Source organism: Callospermophilus lateralis, chromosome 1 (assembly GCF_048772815.1).
Source record: "Callospermophilus lateralis isolate mCalLat2 chromosome 1, mCalLat2.hap1, whole genome shotgun sequence".
Taxonomy (NCBI): Eukaryota; Metazoa; Chordata; class Mammalia; order Rodentia; family Sciuridae; genus Callospermophilus; species Callospermophilus lateralis.
In genome coordinates this window covers 170,509,489-170,527,506 of record NC_135305.1, presented here as the reverse complement: position 1 = coordinate 170,527,506, position 18,018 = coordinate 170,509,489, and the positions used below count along the sequence as shown (strand labels likewise).

Genomic DNA, 18,018 nt, shown 5'->3' with positions numbered 1-18,018 from the left:
CACCACCACGCCCAGCTCCCCCAGAGGATTGGAGGACTGTGTGTGAACAGCCTAAATGTCCCACCATAGGATGCGATTCCAGTGTGGAAAATAAATGGCCCACTCTTACCCCAACCGTCTGCAGAAACTACTGGATCTTTCAGAGAACACCAGCTCTATTTCAATTCTGATGAAAAGATGATCCATAAACCTCAGATTCCCAGCATTGGCTTCCATCATCTTCTTCAAGCTGTTTCTTACCTTTCTGTCTCCCTCTCCCTCCCTTCCCACCCTCCGCCCTTCTCTGCGCCCCACCCAGCTGGCTGATTCCTTAGGACTCCATTTCCCAGGCTCCCTTGCGGCTGGTTTCCTGGTTGGGTTAGGTAACAGGAGGCACAGGCCAGAGATCAGAGCAAGGGATGTTTCTTCCTCAGATCCTCTCGCTTCACTTGCATTTCAGCAGTGGCTTCCTCTCTGACACCAGAGAGTCTGTGGAGTGACCTCTGCTCCAAGAATCCAGCTCTCACTGAGCTCTCCAACCCCATTATTATTTCCCTTGCCCTTCAGGACCAAGGGTACTGCCAGCTTCTCCTTGTTGCTCATCTCTGGGTGCCTCAGCATCAATGTTGGATTCCCTATCCCTGCCCACTGCGTCATCCTTTCACAAATGGCCCCGGGACCATCTGAGTTGGATTCTGTGTCCAGCAGGACTCAAATGATACAAGGATCTCCCTAACACCATCTTCCCTAGGGCTCTTATTTACTGATTGCTCCCCCCATCAGACCCGGTGCTAAGGGCTTCGCCAACCCAAACCCATCCAGCCTTGACAATAACTCCATGAGGAGAGTATTCATCTCCAGCTGAGAAAGCAGACTTAGCGGTTTTAAAGGTCTTCTCCCGGGGAATGCATCTAGTAAGCCCCAGAGTCAGGATGCAAACCCTTTCCACTCACTCCAAAGTCTCTTTTCATCCAGTACCAAGAGCTCCGCAAAGCAGTCCCCATCAGAATCACCTGGAATGTGTATTAAACATCCACATTCTGAAAAGAAAGGTGGGACAGATCTCGTGACAATCAAAGGGAGGTCAGCAGATGAAAGGGACCCAGCGGTGGGAAGAAGCCAGCCTCAGCAGCTTAGCGAGGCCCTAAGCAACTCAGTGAGACTCTGTCTCTAAATAAAGTACAAAATAGGGCTGGGGTTGGGGCTCTGTGGTTAAGCACCATGGGTTCAATTTCTGATGCCCTCTGAAAAATAATTGGGAAAAAAGTAAATGATAAAAAACAGTCCAGATTCTGGGAATTTTATCCCAAGTGACCTTCTAAGCAAACCAATTTTAGACCTTGACTGGAGCCGTGAGGTTGGCTCAGGTCAAGCCGGGCCCACAGGAACTGGCCACACAAACTAACCACAGCTGGTATGGGCAGTGGTAATTAGCAAGACGACCAAACCTCGCTCCATCCTGAACTTGAATTAAAAATGCTAAGGAATCAACGCAGAGGTAGAGGGACCCCCATAAAGAGAACATTGATAAAGATGGGAGATCAGAGAGCGACGTGGTCACAGTGACCGTGTGGTGCAGTCCTCAGATAGCAGTGTCCCTGGGGCAATGCCTATGAAGAGCGTCTCTGGAGATTTCCATCTCCTCCCGCTCCTCAGCTCACGGGTGACTTATGCAATGGTTGGATGTATCTTCTCCGAATGACTCATTTGGCCGAGTTGATACTTCCTTCAGTTTTTATAGAAAGCACTCAAATCTACCAGGAATGGAACAGCCAGCCTACTGACCAGTCTTCCTACATTAACTCTGTCCACAATTTTTTTTTTTTTTTTTTTTTTTTTTTGCATCAGGGGTTGAACCCAGGGATGCTTAACCACTGAGCCCCATCCCCAGCCCTTTTTTTGTATTTTACTTAGAGACAGGGTCTCACTGAGTTGCTTAGGGCCTCACTAAGTTGCTGAGGCTGGCTTTGAACTTGAGACCCTCCTGCCTCAGCCTCCTGGGCTGCTGGGATTACAGGCATGCGCCACCGCTCCTGGCCTTTTAAACCATGATTCCCACTGAAGCTGCGGCGATCTTTTCAAAATATAAACCTATCTTCATTAACCTCCTTGCTTAAAATCCACCAATGGCTGCCCATTCTTTGGACATAGCTTTAAAAATCCCCTACTGTGGTCTACAGGTTCCTTCATGGCCACCATGCATCTTCTTCAGTCCCAGCTGGAGCCACACCGGCCCCCTGTGCCGGGCTCCCTCCTGCCACAGGGCTTGGCACAGGCTCCTCTTCTGTCTGAAACATGGACCCCCTGCTCTTCCCCCTAGTTAAGTCCTACTCATCACCAAGTGCCACTTCCCGGGGATGACTTACTGACTCCCAGACTCCCATCTCGTGGCGTCCCCCTTACATGGCATTCTTCACAGGTGTGACATCTCCTACAACTACTTGATTAATGTCAATTGTTAGGGTTTGGAACTGAACTGTCCCCCAGAATCACACTTTGAAAACATGGCCCCCCGGCAGAAAGGTTAAGAGGTCCAGCTCTGACCTCGTCAGTGAATCAACAATCAAGTGGACCACCGAGAGCTGGGACCTAGCTGGAGGAAGAAGTTCAGTGGGGGTGTTTTAGCCAGCTTTGTCTCTATGGGGACTACAAGACCTGAAAAGAACAATTTTAGGGGAGGAAAAGTTTATTTGGGGGCTCAGTCTTTCAGAGGTCTCAGTCCACAGACAGCAGGCTCCATTCCTCGGGGCTCGAGGGGAGGCAGGACATCATGGAGGAAGAGTGTGGTGGAGGGAAGCAGCTCACATGGTGATCAGGAAGCAGAGAGAGACTCCACTCTCCAGAGACAAAGAGAGACCCCAAAGCCACGCCCCCAATGCTCCCTCCCCCAGCCACACCCACCTGCCTCCAGCCACCACCCAGTTAATCCCATCAGGGGTTCACTCACTGGTTGGGTTAAGGCTCTCACAGCCCAGTCATTTCTCCTCTGGACCTTCCTGCACCTTCTCACACATGAGCTTTTGGGGGACACCTCACATCAAACCATAATGGGTAGGGGGTGCCTGGAGGGATATATCTTCTTCCCAGCCCTTTCCCCTCCCTCTCCCTCTCCCTCTCTCTCTCCCTCTCTCTCTCCTTCCCGAGCTCATGAGCTGAGTTGGTCTCCTCTGCCACACCCTTCACCCCTCTGCCTCACCTCAAGCCCTGAGAATCGGAGCCAGCTGACCATGGGCTGAAGACTCTGAAACCATGAGCCAGTGCCAACCTTTCCTCTTCTGAGTTGTTCTTGCAGGGTATTCTGGTCACAGTGGTGAAAAGCTGATGATCACGCTGGTCACCTCACCACCCTCCCTGAGGTCAGGAGCTGTGTCTGCTCTTGCCGTCCTGCCCCTGGCGCCTTGGACAGTGTCTAGCCCCAAACCTTTTTTGAACACATAAATGACTTGGTGTCTTCATATACCGTGACCCTGAGCAAAAGTTCTTCAAGAAGTGCCTTTGGTAGTTGTCATGGAGTAAATGTCAATAGTAACAGTGGACAAGTGGCTGTTGCTTAGGAAAGGCCAACACACAAGGGACCAGAGGAAAGGTGGCTGTCCACACCGTACCCAGAGCCAAGCAATCCACTTGGAAGAGGAGTCCAATCCGTCAGCAACCCCAACATCCACTTTAGCACCTAAGGAAAATGCCCAAAAGGTCAGTGGCACTTGACTTTCTTTTATTGAATTCATTTACATTTGCAAATATATTTCCAACTAGTTGATGTGCATAGCTTGGTAGCCGAGATATTGAAAGTTTGGTGCCTGTGATCCACCCAAATCCAGGTTTAAATTGAATTGGAAAAACAAAGAGAACTTGCAGCTTTGACTATAGACTGAAAAGAGTCTGCAATTTCACAAATATCTTTGTCTTCAGAGAAACATTTGTGAATCAACTGGGGTAATGATCTTAACTGTACAGCATATCCTTCCAAATTATCCATGACAGAGAGAAATCGTTTCACATGATTCAAATGTGTAAACTTAGATCAAATAAATGGAATTTTTTTATCCTTCCAGAGTTACTTTAATGAAATATAAGCACATAGAAACTGTTTTTGCATAAATAGTTACATACAGAAACTACTGTTTCATACCTTGCTTTTCCCCCCTAAGTAATGTATCTCAAGAACCTCTGCATCATTTTAACATTCTCATTCTTTCTGCATAGTATACGACTTGACAGATGCACATATTTTATTTAACTAGTCTCATATTGTTAGACATTTGTTTCCAATCTTGTATCAAAATACCAAAATGAATCATCTTGAATGTGTCATTTTTCTTCATGGATGCACATATATCAGTAGGACATGTTTCCCAAAGGAGAACTGCTGGGCTAACGGTCAATGCATTGGTGACTCTGAGAGATGCTGCCAATTTGCCCTCCCCTGGTGTTTCACTAGTTTATTCTCCATGTGTGAATTCAGCTTTCCCACAAGAACCCTGATAGACTGTGTTACCAAACCTTTGGTTTTCTTGTCAATCTGATAGGTAAAAAGTGGTAATTTTAATTTGTTTCTCTTATGAACTATTCTTTTTTTAATGGAAAATATTTTTTATCTTGTAATTCCATCTCCTTAGTAAAATATTACAACTTTAGTTCCCAAAACCATTTGGGGCATCTGAAAATTAAGTGCTCTATACTGTGCTAGACAAGAGGTAATGTGTTCATCTGCTTTTCGTCATTGTGACCAAAATACCTGACAAGAACAACTTATAGGAAGAAAAGCTTATTTGGGGCTCACCGTTTCAGAGGTTCAGTCCATGGTTGGCTGACTCCACTGCTCTGAGGCTGAGTGAGGCACATGTCATGCTCAGCTCAAGGTAGCCCAGAAATAGAGCAAGATGAGTTTGGGACAAAACATATGATCCCCAAGGCCCCCCGCCCCTGTGACCCACTTCCCACCAGCCAACAGTTACCACCCAGAAGTTCATTCAAATTATTAATCCATCAAATGGATTAATCCACTAATGAGGTTATGTCCTTTATAATATAATCATTTCACCACCTGCATGAACACAGAAGCCTTTGGGGATTGCTCCATATCCAAACCATAACAGGTGGGAGGTGTGGGGATAAACTGTAGAGTGCTGGCTTCTCAAGGACCCCAGACAATTGAAGAGACAGAAAATCAATCACAGCAATAGAAAATAACAGGCCATGTTACAAGTGCAGGCTGTGAAAAGTAAAAGATGGCTTTTTGTTCTTCCTATGAAGGAGGTAACAATAGAGGTTCAGAGGTTTTCTAAAATCAAAAGGAGCTCACCATAATATTAAGGGCCCTCGACATCATAGAACCAGGCTCCAGCATGTACTGATATATAACATCAAATCCCATCAATATGCCGAACTAAAATGTACCAATAAAAAAAATGAGGAAATGAAATAAAATCCAGTTTCCTAATTTTACAAGTGAGAAAAGTGAAGCCCCTTAAAGGTAATGGTGCCTCAACTTCTCAATGTCAAAAACCAGACCTTGAACCTGAAAGTCCCTCTAGAAGAAATGTCAAAACTATGACCAACTTCTACTGTTCTCGTTGGCTTTCTTGAAAAGTATGCCAGTCACAGGGAATGAGCATCAGACTTTGATTTGCCGTCTTTAAAGGACCAAGATTCATCTCCATCTTCCTACCTCCAACAATCTGGACCCTTTTCCAATCTCCTCTTTGTTCTTGTTGTTGTTTTGTTACCAGGGATTGAACCCAGGGGTGCTTAACCACGGAGCCACATCCCCAGCCCTTTTTATATTTTATTTAGAGACAGGGTCTCGCTGAGTTGCTTAGGGCCTTGCTAAGTTGCTGAGGCTGGCTTTGAACTCGTGATCCTCTTGCCTCAGCCTCCTGTGCCCGGATTCCGACCCACCTCTGATTAGCAGGTGAACTAATTTCCCAAGTGCAAACCTGACCCTGTACTTCATTGCCCTTGAGATAATAACCACAGATCTCCAAAGCTCAGCCTGCTCCCTGGCCCTGGCTCCTGACTTCATCTTCCACTGCTTTCTCCAGGTTCCAACCACACCGTGTTTCCTTCGGTCCTTCAACCACGCCACACTTTCTCCCACCTTAACACTTTAGCACACACTGTTCCTTCTGTAGGAAACCCTCTTGCCCCGTCCTCACCTACTGATTCCTTAGACTCAGGCAAAATGCCACACCCTGCCTGCAGACAAGCCTCGCCCTCCCTGCTCTCCATGGGTGCTTTTCCATTATTGTTCTTTATGGAGTTACTTCTTTAGTATCTGTCTTCTGCAGTGGACTTGAAGCCCCAAAGGAACAGGTCTCTATCATGATCCAATATATTCCCATGGCCCAGGATTCTTCTAGTTAGGTAGGCTAACCAGTTAGAACAAAGAAACTCCAAAGTCTTTACAGAGCAAGAATCTATTTTTTTTTTTCTATTTCATATGACAGTTCAGATTGGGAGTTCCAGACATGTGGCCCCAAGGAATGGAACCTGCTGTCTATGGACTGAGACCTCGGAAACCGTGAGCCCCAAATAAACTTTTCCTCCTCTAAAATTGTTCTTATCTCTGATTCACAGCAACAAAAACCTGACTAAAGCAGAAGGTGTTTTCTTCTCTTTGGCCCCAGCCACATGGCCACTTAACTCTGAGGAAGACAGGGATGTGTGGCTGGGGTATGGCCACGGTCAAGTACTTCTAGATGACATGCAGGAGAACAAAGGATTCAGGTCGACAGTCAACTGCAGCCCTAGAATGCTCAGTGAATATCCGTTGAGAAGCAGAGATTTTCCAGTCGTTGTATTGCTTTGCTTTAGATGCTCATATCAATATCGCTGAGTCCCAGAATCATTACGTTTCTTTCATTTTGTTGGCAGCATTTCAATATCCAAGCAACTGGCTTCAATTAAAGGTAAGGTGTGGGGTGACTGATGTGTGGGTTTCCCCTCTACCATGATGGCATGCCCAGAGTGAGTTAGAACAGTAGCCCATGCAAGAATACCAGAGATGGAAGGAGCCTGTAGATACATTACCGAACATTCATGAAGGTTTTCTGAAAGGTTTGGGACAGGAATGATTTTCCCCAAGTGAGACCAACCATTAAAGGCAAAGCTAAGAGTAGACTATGTCTCCCTGATGGATCCCCTTTCTTCCTATGATATCCAAAAGCTTCCCCACGAGCAGCATCCTCAGGATATTCAGAGGAGAACTCTGAGCATCTGACTTACAAACACTCAGAGGAACTCAGGATGTGACCGACTCTCGGCTACCTGGTCATTGAGTGACAACCGTGTGGCCAACTTCCAAAGTGGAACTATTTGCCCTTGAAATTCAATTGCATGGGTAAAATGTCTCATGGATAAATAGCAACAGAAAAGAAAACACTCACACACTTGGATCACGCTCATCCCGAAATGTGTGGCTGAACATGTTTACAGAGGAAGAAGCACAGCTGGATGTTTCTCCTTTGCAGCTGGTTTTCTTCCTAGATGGCTGGCCACTCTCTCCAGAAGAGAGTCTTGAGGTTTTTATTTAAACAAATCTCCCCCTTGATGTAAATACTGTTTGCACTATCATAACACAACAGACTCGTGGTTTCTATTTCTAAAAGGTACCCAATTCTAGACAGTTTTTTTTTTTTCTTTTAATTTGGTACCAGGGATTGAATCCAGGGGTGCTCAACCATTGAGCCACATCCCCAGCCCTTTTGGAATTTTTTTGTTAATTTGTTTAGAGACAGGGTCTCACCAAGTTGCTGAGGGCCTCCTTAAAGTTACTGAGGCTGGCTTTGAACTTTCGATCCTCCTGCCTCAGCCTCCCGAGCTGATGAATCACAGGTGTGTGCCACCACATCTAGCCTCCAGGCTCTTTTGAGAATTGTTCCAGCAGATTTTAAAGACAACTTTTCCCCCTGGAAGGTTGAAGGGGGATTGTAACTATTTAAACCCCACTAACCTCTCCCCTGCCCCGTCCCCCCACACACACACACACCATTCCTAGCCCCAGACTCCTTAAACAAACCACATGTAATCTCATGCCTTAACAAACCACAGGGTAAACATGACTCATCTTCCTAGAATGTGTGTTTATTCAAACGTGCACAGATCATGGAATTGAGCGCTATTCTCTTGGCTTATGCCCTGGCCTGCCTGAGCATTTGGGTGTAGGGTGAGTAGCTATATGTCTATGCCTCTAACACCTACGGCAGATTTGGAGTGAAAAGTTTGGGAAGCACCAGAGTCCTTGGGAAACTTTTGGCCTCCAGAGTAGAGAATAAAGGCATTCCTAACTGTCCATTCAGCCATATGCTACCTCCATGAGCTTTGGCAAATGGCTTCTCTGCTATGGATCTTCCATTTACTCACTTGCAAAAGTAACTGACATTAGGAAAAGTTCTCAACTGAGGTGTTTCGACAGCTTGTCACGTCAGGAGTGGTGCTTCTCTGACACTAAAGTGTTAGGATCTGACTCAGGCATGATGTTTAGTGTCCTGTGTTCCAGCTCAGGGGAAGAGGGAGAGGCAGAGGATTGTTCTGAGGTTCAAGTCAGCTCAGCTTAACATGTGTACACAACACTCAGGGCCTGGGCACAGATGCAGAGATAATAAAGATGTGGTCACTGCCCTCAGGGATCACACAGTCTAGGGCTGCCGTGTTCAGTATGGTAGCCACAAGCCACATGGAGCTGCTGACCACTGGAAAGGTGATTACTTTGGATTCAGATGTGGAATTAAGAGAATTAGTAGGAAAAAAAATTGCAGGAAAAAACTTATAAAATCTCTCAATGTATTATATTGATGACCTGTTGAATTTATAATATTTCATATATCAAGCAAAATAAAATACATTATTAGCCAGTTGCAGAGACATGTGCACATAATCCCAGAAGCTTGGGAGGCTGAGGTAGGAGGATCTTAAGTTTGAGGTCAGCCTTGGAAACTTAGCAAAACCCTAACCTAAGCAACCTAGCAAGATCCTGTCTCAAAATAAAAAATGAAAAGGGCTGGTATGTGGCTCAGTTGTTAAGCACCCCTGGGTTCAATCCCTGGTACCCAAAAATATGTACATAAATAGTAAAAGTATGTTATCTGATTCTTTTTAGTTCTTTTAATGTGGCTAACAGAAAACTTAAAATATGATTATGACTCATATTATATATCTTTTGGGCAGCACAGATCTAGAGGACAATTAAAATGGATAAACACTCCACATCTTATACAACCTCAAGAACAGAATCCTAATTAGAATAAAGTATACTCCATGTATATATGTCAAAATATACTCTACTGTCCTGAATATCTAAAAAGAACAAATAAAAACATTTTTTTAAAAAAATAGACTGACAAACAGCATTAGGGTTATAGAGAAGTTACATTTAGGGACCTATAGAAGCATAAAGAAGGGATATGTCACCCTATTTGGGAATGTGGTAAAGAGCCCTGCAGAATATGCACCCCCAAAAATAAACAAACCCTCAAGGCAGAGTACGCTGGGGTGAGGAACCAGATTAGCTGTGTGACTCTGGGTAATCTACTTAATCTCTCTGTGCCTCCATTTTCTCATTTATAAAGGGTGGATGATACCAGGACCCTACCCTGTAGGACTCACATAAGAATCCATCAGTGGAATGACAGACATCCATCCCAGAGAGCAGTGACTGGTGTGGAGAGTCTGGGCTCCAAAATCATTCATTACTATGGTTCACCAGAACATGAGCTCCCCAAAGTCAGGGATTACTCGGATGCTGTTCATTGTTCTACACCCAGAACTAGCACAGGGCTCGGCAGCAAATACTTACTGATACATACTTGTGGGAGGGTTAGGATATTCAGAGAACCACACACAGTCCAACAGTATCAAAGTAAAAAACATGCATGAGGGAAATAGCAGAAGAGAATCAAGTGAAGTAACCCAGCTGAGCAGCCTCCCTGCTGTCCCCCATCCAGAATCAAGGCAGCCAATGAAAGTTACCAGCAGAGCTGGGCACCTCGGAGGACACCTCTAATCCCAGCAGTTTGGGAGGCTGAGGCAGGAGGATCACGAGTTCAAAGCCAGCCTCAGCCACTTAATGAGGCCCTAAGCAACTCAGTGAGACCCTGTCTCTAAATAAATTACAAAATCGGTTTGGGGATGGGGCTCAGTGGTTGAGTGTCAGATTTCAATTCCCAGTACCCCTCCCCCTCCAAAAAAAGATAGACGCCAGCAGAGAAATTGCAATCCCTTATGCTTCTAATTGCACTCAGACCTTTGCAATATGCCTTCACACACCAGTTCACAAGTCTACACGTCAGAGAGCAAAGAAGTCTGGAGGCAACCTGCTGGGTTTATTAAAGAACCCTAAAAACAAGAAACTAAAACGCTTTGCAAAATATCATCAGGGTGAGTAGGACAGCCAGGGCTCTTGGTTATTTTTTATTTTAAATATTTCCTACTTCTGTTTTTACCATGAACATATGCTAGTTTATGGGGTGGGGGGGAATGCATGCTGTCTTTCCAAAGAGATGTAGGAAAAGGATGAGTTGGCAAGTCCAGACGGAGTCCCAATGCTGAGCACAGCTACACTTGAACTTGACCGGAGGGTTGGGAAAATGGCGCCTTCCATTCCCACGGGACCTGCAAACAGATGTTCTAAAGTGGCTGATGGTTCTATGAGCCTAGAAGCCAGAAAGACCTTCAAGGGCTGTGTTTATCACTTCTCAGCAGTGTGGACTCACGATGCTCAAGATTAACCTCCCATTTCCAGGTTTCTAATATGTAAAATCGAGGCACAAATACTACCCACCTCTGTGGGTTTTTTGAAGCATTAAATAAGATCATGTTTAAAGACCCCCAACATGTAGTAAACAAGGAAGGTCCCTATCATGCTTTGCAAACCCAACTCTCAGCATGAAGATCCACTGCTTTGGGGCCAGGAGCCTTGCTCAGTGGTAGAGCACCTGCCTAGCATGTGAGAGGCCCTGGGCAAACCCCAGACCACCAAAATGAAAAAAGAAGTAAAGAAAATCCACTGCCAGTGACGACTGCCTCCAAGAAAATCCTCAGACCCAGGACAGCATCCCATCCTAAAGCCTGGCAGAGTTATCCTGGATTATTAATTTGTAAATCAACTGGTGCAAACTACAGAACAAGTATTGACCTCTTAAGGAATTCTTACGTTTCCCCCATCCTTCAGTTTCTTTTCTTTTTTTTTTTTTTTGGTACTGAGGATTGAACCCAGGGATACTTAACCACCGAGCCTCATCCCCAGCCCTTTCTTATATATTATTTTAAGACAGGGCCTCCCCAAGTTGCTGAGGCTGGCCTTGAACATGCAATCCTCCTGCTTCAGCCTCCCAAGCCACTGGGATTACAGACGTGCACCATCACACCCAGTTTCCTTCACCTTTCATTGAAATTTTATATGCTTTAAACTCTTCCCTGCCTTCTCTTCCCCCTTGAAGAAAACCTTGATTGCTTCACACAGCCTATCTAGGCCCTGCCCAATCTAGCCCTCGCCTACCCGTCCCAGGCAAGCACTGTTCTCGCTGCTAGACTCCAGAAACAACCGTCTTCTCTCGGCTCTTGCACAATAGACCTTCTGACACAAGCCTTCACCTGTGCAGCTCCCTGAGTCGAAACACTCAGCAAAGCCCCGACCCCACCTTGACCCCCACACACCTTTGACATGGCGGCTCCTTCTCATTCTATAAGTTTCCTTATCAATCTCCTCATATGGGCTTTCCAGATCATCTATCTATCTCAGTAGTTTTCTTCCCAGACCCAAGTTATAACTGTGTTTCTGTCTCTTGATTTCGTTAGTCTCATACATCACAAGTTGCAAATATATATATATATATACACATGCTAGATACATATGTGGAAACAGAAGTAAAGAACAGACACCTATGAACAGACATACACATCCTCTTGATCTTTATTTATTTGACCACTAGATCATAAGACATACGGGAACAGAGACCACATCTGCTCTGGGACCTCCTGTGCCGAGTACTTGGTGGAGGACCAAGCACACAGCTATGTAACAGAAGCCACGTTATTCCCATGACACATGGTTCTTTGAACCTCTGCTTGTGGCCCATGACCTTTGCTGAAAGCTATGAGACTCTGTGTTTCTTTACCTTTTTCTGATCCATTCAGTAGCATTTATTAGCAGATACTTGTGCTGTTCACTGGGGATACGGGATAGGACCCTTGGCCCTGTGGAGATTTGCTTTCTATTTGTGGAGGTTAAGGATTGAGCTGCTATAAAGAGTTCTGCACAGATTCTATAGGAGTGGATACAAAGGTGACTTGAAAAGCTCAGAGTCTGGAGCTGATTTTATGGTACTTGGTGCATTTTCCCATGTTCACTTTGCCACCCGCTAGGAAGGAGTAAAGTAGCGCTGCCCTGTCAAGGAGGTCAAGCCACACCCACCAGCTGGGAGACCACCTTGACTGGGGGCAAGACCTCTGATCCCCCTTTGTATCAGAGGACTTGTCCTGGAAGTCCTCTCCTTTATTGTACTTAAAGGGGTGCTGTGCCTGACACAGAACAGAAATTCCACAAGAGTGGGATTCTGTATTATTAAGGGAGATATCCTTAACCTCAAAGGCTGAGCCTGTTATGGTGTGGGATGGGAGGTGGACCCCAAAGGCTCACGTGTGAGACGGTGCAGGAAGGTCCAGAGGAGAAATGACTGGGTTGTGAGAGCCTTAACCCAACCAGTGAATGGACCCCTGATGGGATTAACTGGGTGGTGGCTGGAGGCAGGTCGGTGTGGCTGGAGGAGGGGGCATTGGGGGCGTGGGTTTGGGGTCTCTCTTTGTCTCTGGAGAGTGGAGTCTCTCTGCTTCCTGATCACCATGTGAGCTGCTTCCCTCCACCACACTCTTCCTCCATGATGTCCTGCCTCCCCTCGAGCCCTGAGGGATGGAGCCTGCTGTCTATGGACGGAGACCTCTGAAACCCTGAGCCCCCAAATCAACTTTTCCTCCTCTATAATTGTTCTGCTCAGGTCTCTCAGTCACAGCTGCAAGAAAGCCGTCTAAAACAGAGCCCAACACATAGTAGGTGTTCCATAAATGTATGTTAAGTAACTGAATGAAATTACAACTCAGAAAGACCAAGGCGTAGAGAGGTGAGGTGTTTTCCCAAGGTTACCGAGTAAGCAGGTGTTAAGTATCATACTAATTCTACCAATTCTAAATGCTACTAAGGGAAATTTTGTTCTGCACTGTTTAAAGATCCAGGATCAGGAACCTCTGTATCCAGCTCCCAGATAGGGGGCAAAGGACCAGGGATTGTGTCTTTGATGTACACCTCCCAAATCTGTTGCCCAGAGTATCCTTGGAAGATACAAATATCCCCCTGTTTGGGGAAAGTCATTTCCAAGAGAGCCGACCTCAATGCACATGTCTTTCCTCACAGCTTTAAAAAAGGGTTCAGATCTGGAAAAATCCATTGCTACCGCCGCTTTGATTTTCCGAAACTCTTCTGACCCTGATGGCAAACTTGGAAAAGCTACTGCCAAAAATCTGCTGCAAACTCAATTTAGGAGTTTCACAGAGGTAAGAGAATTTTCCTGCATGAATAAATAGGAGCCACATCTTAACAGCTGGCCCAAAGAGCCACCAACTCCCAGCTCGAGGCTCCATCAAGTTGTTGAAATCAGCAGATGTTTATTGAGCACCTACTGGCTGCCAGACAGTGAGTGGGGCACAGAAGTTCAGGCAATAAACAAGCAAATGATCCAGAAATATACTGAAACCATCTTTAGGAATGTTCACAAGACATGTAGGAGTAGAGCAGGGAGTGAGAGTAAAACTGTGTTGGGGCGAGAGGTCAGAGGCAGGCTCCTGGAACACCAAGGTGTAGCTAAGGTCTGAAGAGCCATCAGGAGCTAGCCAGGCAAGGAGTGGGAAGGATGGCTTTTGAGCAGAGGGGATGCATGTGCAAAGTCCCTGGGGCAGATCAGGAACCTGGAAGGTGAGTGAGCAATTGGTAAGGAGCGGGTGGGAAGTAGGAAGTGGTGTGGTGGAAAACCAGAGAGGTCAGGAAAAGTCAAATCTTACTCATCTCACACAGCCTAAGAGCTGGAGGAAACTGGAAATGGTTTTCCAAGTCTAAGAAATCACAGGAGCTGGGGGGCAGTTGAGGGAGGGGACATCTGGAAGACAGAATGAATGGGATGATTGGCTGTGAGAGTTGAATGACAGCCCAGTTTTGAGTTGGAGAAGAAGTCAATGCCGGATCTCTTCCCAGAAAAGAGAAAGATGCAGAATATGCAGAATTGAGGTGAGAGGGGTTATCTATCTGGGAGGAAGTAAAGGAAGGCGTTCCCTTAGAATATGTCAATTTTCAGACATCCAAGAAAGTTTCAAGTGAGAAAACCACAGGATGCATGAGTTGAGAGAGCTGTGTTTGATGCAGAAGTGAGAGTTGGCCCAGGCCTGGCAGGGCACACCTGTTATCCCAGAGGCTCAGGAGACTAAGGCAGGAGGATTGTGAGTTAGAGGCCAGCCTCAGCAATTTAGTGAGTCCTTGTCTCAAAAAAAAAGTGGTGGTGGTGGGGGGCGCGTTTGGAGATGTGGCTCAGTGGTTAAGCACCGTTTGGTTGAATCCCCTCCCCCCCAAAAAAGAATTGGCAGTATATAAACAGTCACAGACCTAAAGGGAGTAACCTACACCACTGAGGGGCATATGCCTCACACTTGGGCCATTTGAATGCCATCTTATTTCCACATCCGTCTACAGCCTATATCTTCAAATACTTTGAACTTTTCCTTTACATTTTCTCTATGTCTACATACGTTCATTTTATAAGACTACTTTATCATATTCAAAAAATGTGAATTCAGTGGGTAAAAATGGAAGAGTAGAGTTAAAAAAAAATCTAGATGACTATGAATTCTTACTTAACCTTTAATCGTGTATCATCTGAAACTGCGTCACCTTCTATCATGAGTACGTGTTCATACTTTGGGTAAGACTGGCCAAGGGAAAATATGTAAGAATAAAAGATTTGTGTGCTTAAACCACCAATGTTTATTAGTAAGTAGAAAAAAGTAGAGGATGTTTCTAAGTTTCTATACATGTTCTGATACACTAAAAAGATAACTAGTCTCTTTATGTGTAATGCACACGTATGTACATGTACATATACCCATATGCATATATTGTTTTAGTGCACTAAGTCATATAAGTTGTTACCCACTGGGAGAAGCCAGTTCTAGGGTACTAATTCCTATGAGCCTATGATTATTTCAAAAGTGTGTGTGTATGTGTGTGTGTGTGTGTGTGTGTGTAGTGTAGTACACATAAAAATGACAGGAATGTTAGTAAGGGTTAGCCATAGTTGGGTAATGGGGTAAGGGTTATATTTATATTCATTCTTTTAAAAACATTTTTCAACCTGGGCACAAAGGTACATACCTGTAATCCCAGCTACTTGGGAGGCTGAGGCAGGAGGATCTCAGGTTGGAGGCCAGCCTCAACAATTCTGTGAGACCCCATCTAAAAATGAAAAAATAAAAGGGGCTGAAGATGTAGCTCTGTGGTAAAGCAACCCTGGGTTCAATCTGCAGCCCCCCCAAAAATAAATAAATAAAAAGTACATAAAAACTTTTTTTTCCTAAATGTTCTATATTATAGATGCATTGTTTTTTAAGGAAATGTTATTTTTAGGCAGAAATATTAGGCAGAATTTGACAAGAGATTGAAAAGTTTGGGGGGACTCTTTAAAGAAGAGAGGTGTGAATAAATCATGTAATATTCACTCTATCTTTGGCTAAAATAAATGGCACACCTCAGAGAGAAAAAAGGCTTCCTAGCTGGTGTCTTGGAAAGGCTTCAGAGGGCTTTTAATAAGCATGAAAATGAAGACTTAGCGGATCATCACCTTGACGTCACTGATGATCCCTCTGAGAATATCAAAGGAAAAAATTAAAAGCAGTCATTAGGAAAGACTTTCCGCCTCCTGACCCTTGGTGCAGACTAAACCCAAGACTAAGCCATGCCAGCAGTGGACATGCCTAGGCTTCAGTGCATGCTGTCCTCTGCTTGAGACGAGAGGTACCAGAGAGCAGGGCCATAGTTCAGGGGACTCCAGTGGACAGTTCATCCCAGGCAGTCTCAGGATCAACGGTGACAGTTCAATTTTATAGAGAGATGTCAGAATGCTACCTTGACCCAACAGCCCAGCTCTGTGAGATTCCCTACACCAGTGTGTTATGGTTGGGATGTGGGGTGTCCCCCAAAACTCACTTATGGGACAGTGCCAGAAGGTCCAGAGGAGACATGACTGGGTTGTGAGAGCCTTAACCCAACCAGTGAATGAACCCCTGATGGGATTAACTGGGTGGTGGCTGGAGGCAGGTGAGTGTGGCTGGAGGAGGGGGCATTGGGGGCGTGGCTTTGGGGTCTCTGTCTCTGGAGAGTGGAGTCTCTCTCTGCTTCCTGGTCACCATGTGAGCTGCTTCCCTCCACCACACTCTTCCTCCATGATGTCCTGCCTCCCCTCGAGCCCTGAGGGATGGAGCCTGCTGTCTATGGACTGAGACCTCGGAAACTGTGAGCCCCTAAATAAACTTTTCCTCCTCTGCAGTTGTGCTGGTCAGGTCTTTTAGTCACAGCAGGGAAAAAGCTGATAAAGCAGGGTCCTGGCCTGCAGAGGGAGCACCCCATCATTCCAGAAGCGCTCCCTCCTCCTGAGAGGGTTTTGAGCAGCCAGCACATGGGCTGAGGTCAAGGGGAACAGTTGGGTGGAAGAACCAAAGGACTTTTATGTTTTATTGATCCAGGGGTTTGACCCTGAGAAGCCTCTCCACTCACATGCTACTCAGATAGTTTCCTTGGGTCTGTTTATGAGGACCACAAACTTGGATCTGATCTATGATCCAACTAAATGCCGAACAAGCTTCCCCGGTACCTGCTTTCTTTCGGCATCGTTTTTCCTGTGTTGCAGGACCGTCTTACAGGTCAGGCAGAGACATAACGGAGGCCTCCCATAAAAAAGAGGGTATAGTTTGAAAATCTGAAAACGCAACGGCGTCTGTGTTCAAGAAAAGGGCAGGACAGCGCAGCAGGTTTTAGAGCCAGAGCTCTAGGATCAGACAGCCAAGTGCACACATCTTAGCTCCATACCCAAAGCTGCTTAGCTTGAGGCAGAGTCGCTCCGTTATCACTGAATTCTGATACAGCATCAGAAGAGGGCACAATGATAGTACATATTCAGAAAGGTCCCTGCAGGGATCAAATGAGGTAACCCACAAACTGATTTTTTGGAGGAGTGGGTACTGGGGATTGAACTCAGGGGCACTCAATCACTGAGCCACCTCCTCAGCCCTATTTTGTGTTTTGTTTAGAGACAGGGTCTCACTGAGTGGCTTAGGGCCTCTCCATTGCTGAGGCTGGCTTGGAACTCGCCATCCTCCTGCCTCAGCCTCCCAAACTGCAGGGATTACAGGCGTACGCCACCAGGCCCAGCCCAAGAAGAGATTTCATGCCATTCTTTGGTAATACGGGTGACAACCTGCATGTTATCTATTGAAAACATTCATCTGCGCTTATTATCTGTAAACCCAAGGTTTTCACAATGAATGAGATTTTTCCTCCTTCCTTTTTCTTCTCACAGGGCCAGGAAACCAAGTCAAACTACCAAGACATCCTTTCTGAGCTGGAGGAGCACACAGAAAATAAGCTTGATTTCGAGGACTTCATGATCTTGCTCCTGAGTGTCACCGTCATGTCAGATCTACTACAAGATATTTGGAGTGCGAAAAATGACAAGTGACAGTTTCAAAGATGAGGGTAGATAAAATAACGTCTGAGCACGGTGTCCAATGATCAAAGATTTTTTTCCCTTCTTTTTGTAATTGGTTGAATATACTGATCCTGAATCCCAGATGGTTCTGATTATTGATATTCAGACTCGTATAACTCGTCAGAGACGTTTGGATCATACTTTACTTGTGTGCCGTGCTTTACAACATGATACATGACTATCCAACTGCTTTTGCTAAGTCCACAGTGACACAGAGCATTTTTCTCATAGACACTGAGTC

General features: G+C 45.5%; 1 protein-coding gene across 1 annotated transcript; it reads left to right on the top strand.

Moving 5' to 3' along the window:
* Window positions 1-3,495: 3,495 nt before the first annotated feature.
* Sntn (sentan, cilia apical structure protein) lies at window positions 3,496-17,747 on the top strand. The gene is given in 5 exon segments (XM_076856229.1): window positions 3,496-3,657; window positions 3,659-3,672; window positions 6,856-6,890; window positions 13,385-13,524; window positions 17,589-17,747. Coding segments are annotated over 5 exon segments (510 nt in total).
* The last annotated feature ends 271 nt before the right edge of the window (window positions 17,748-18,018 follow it).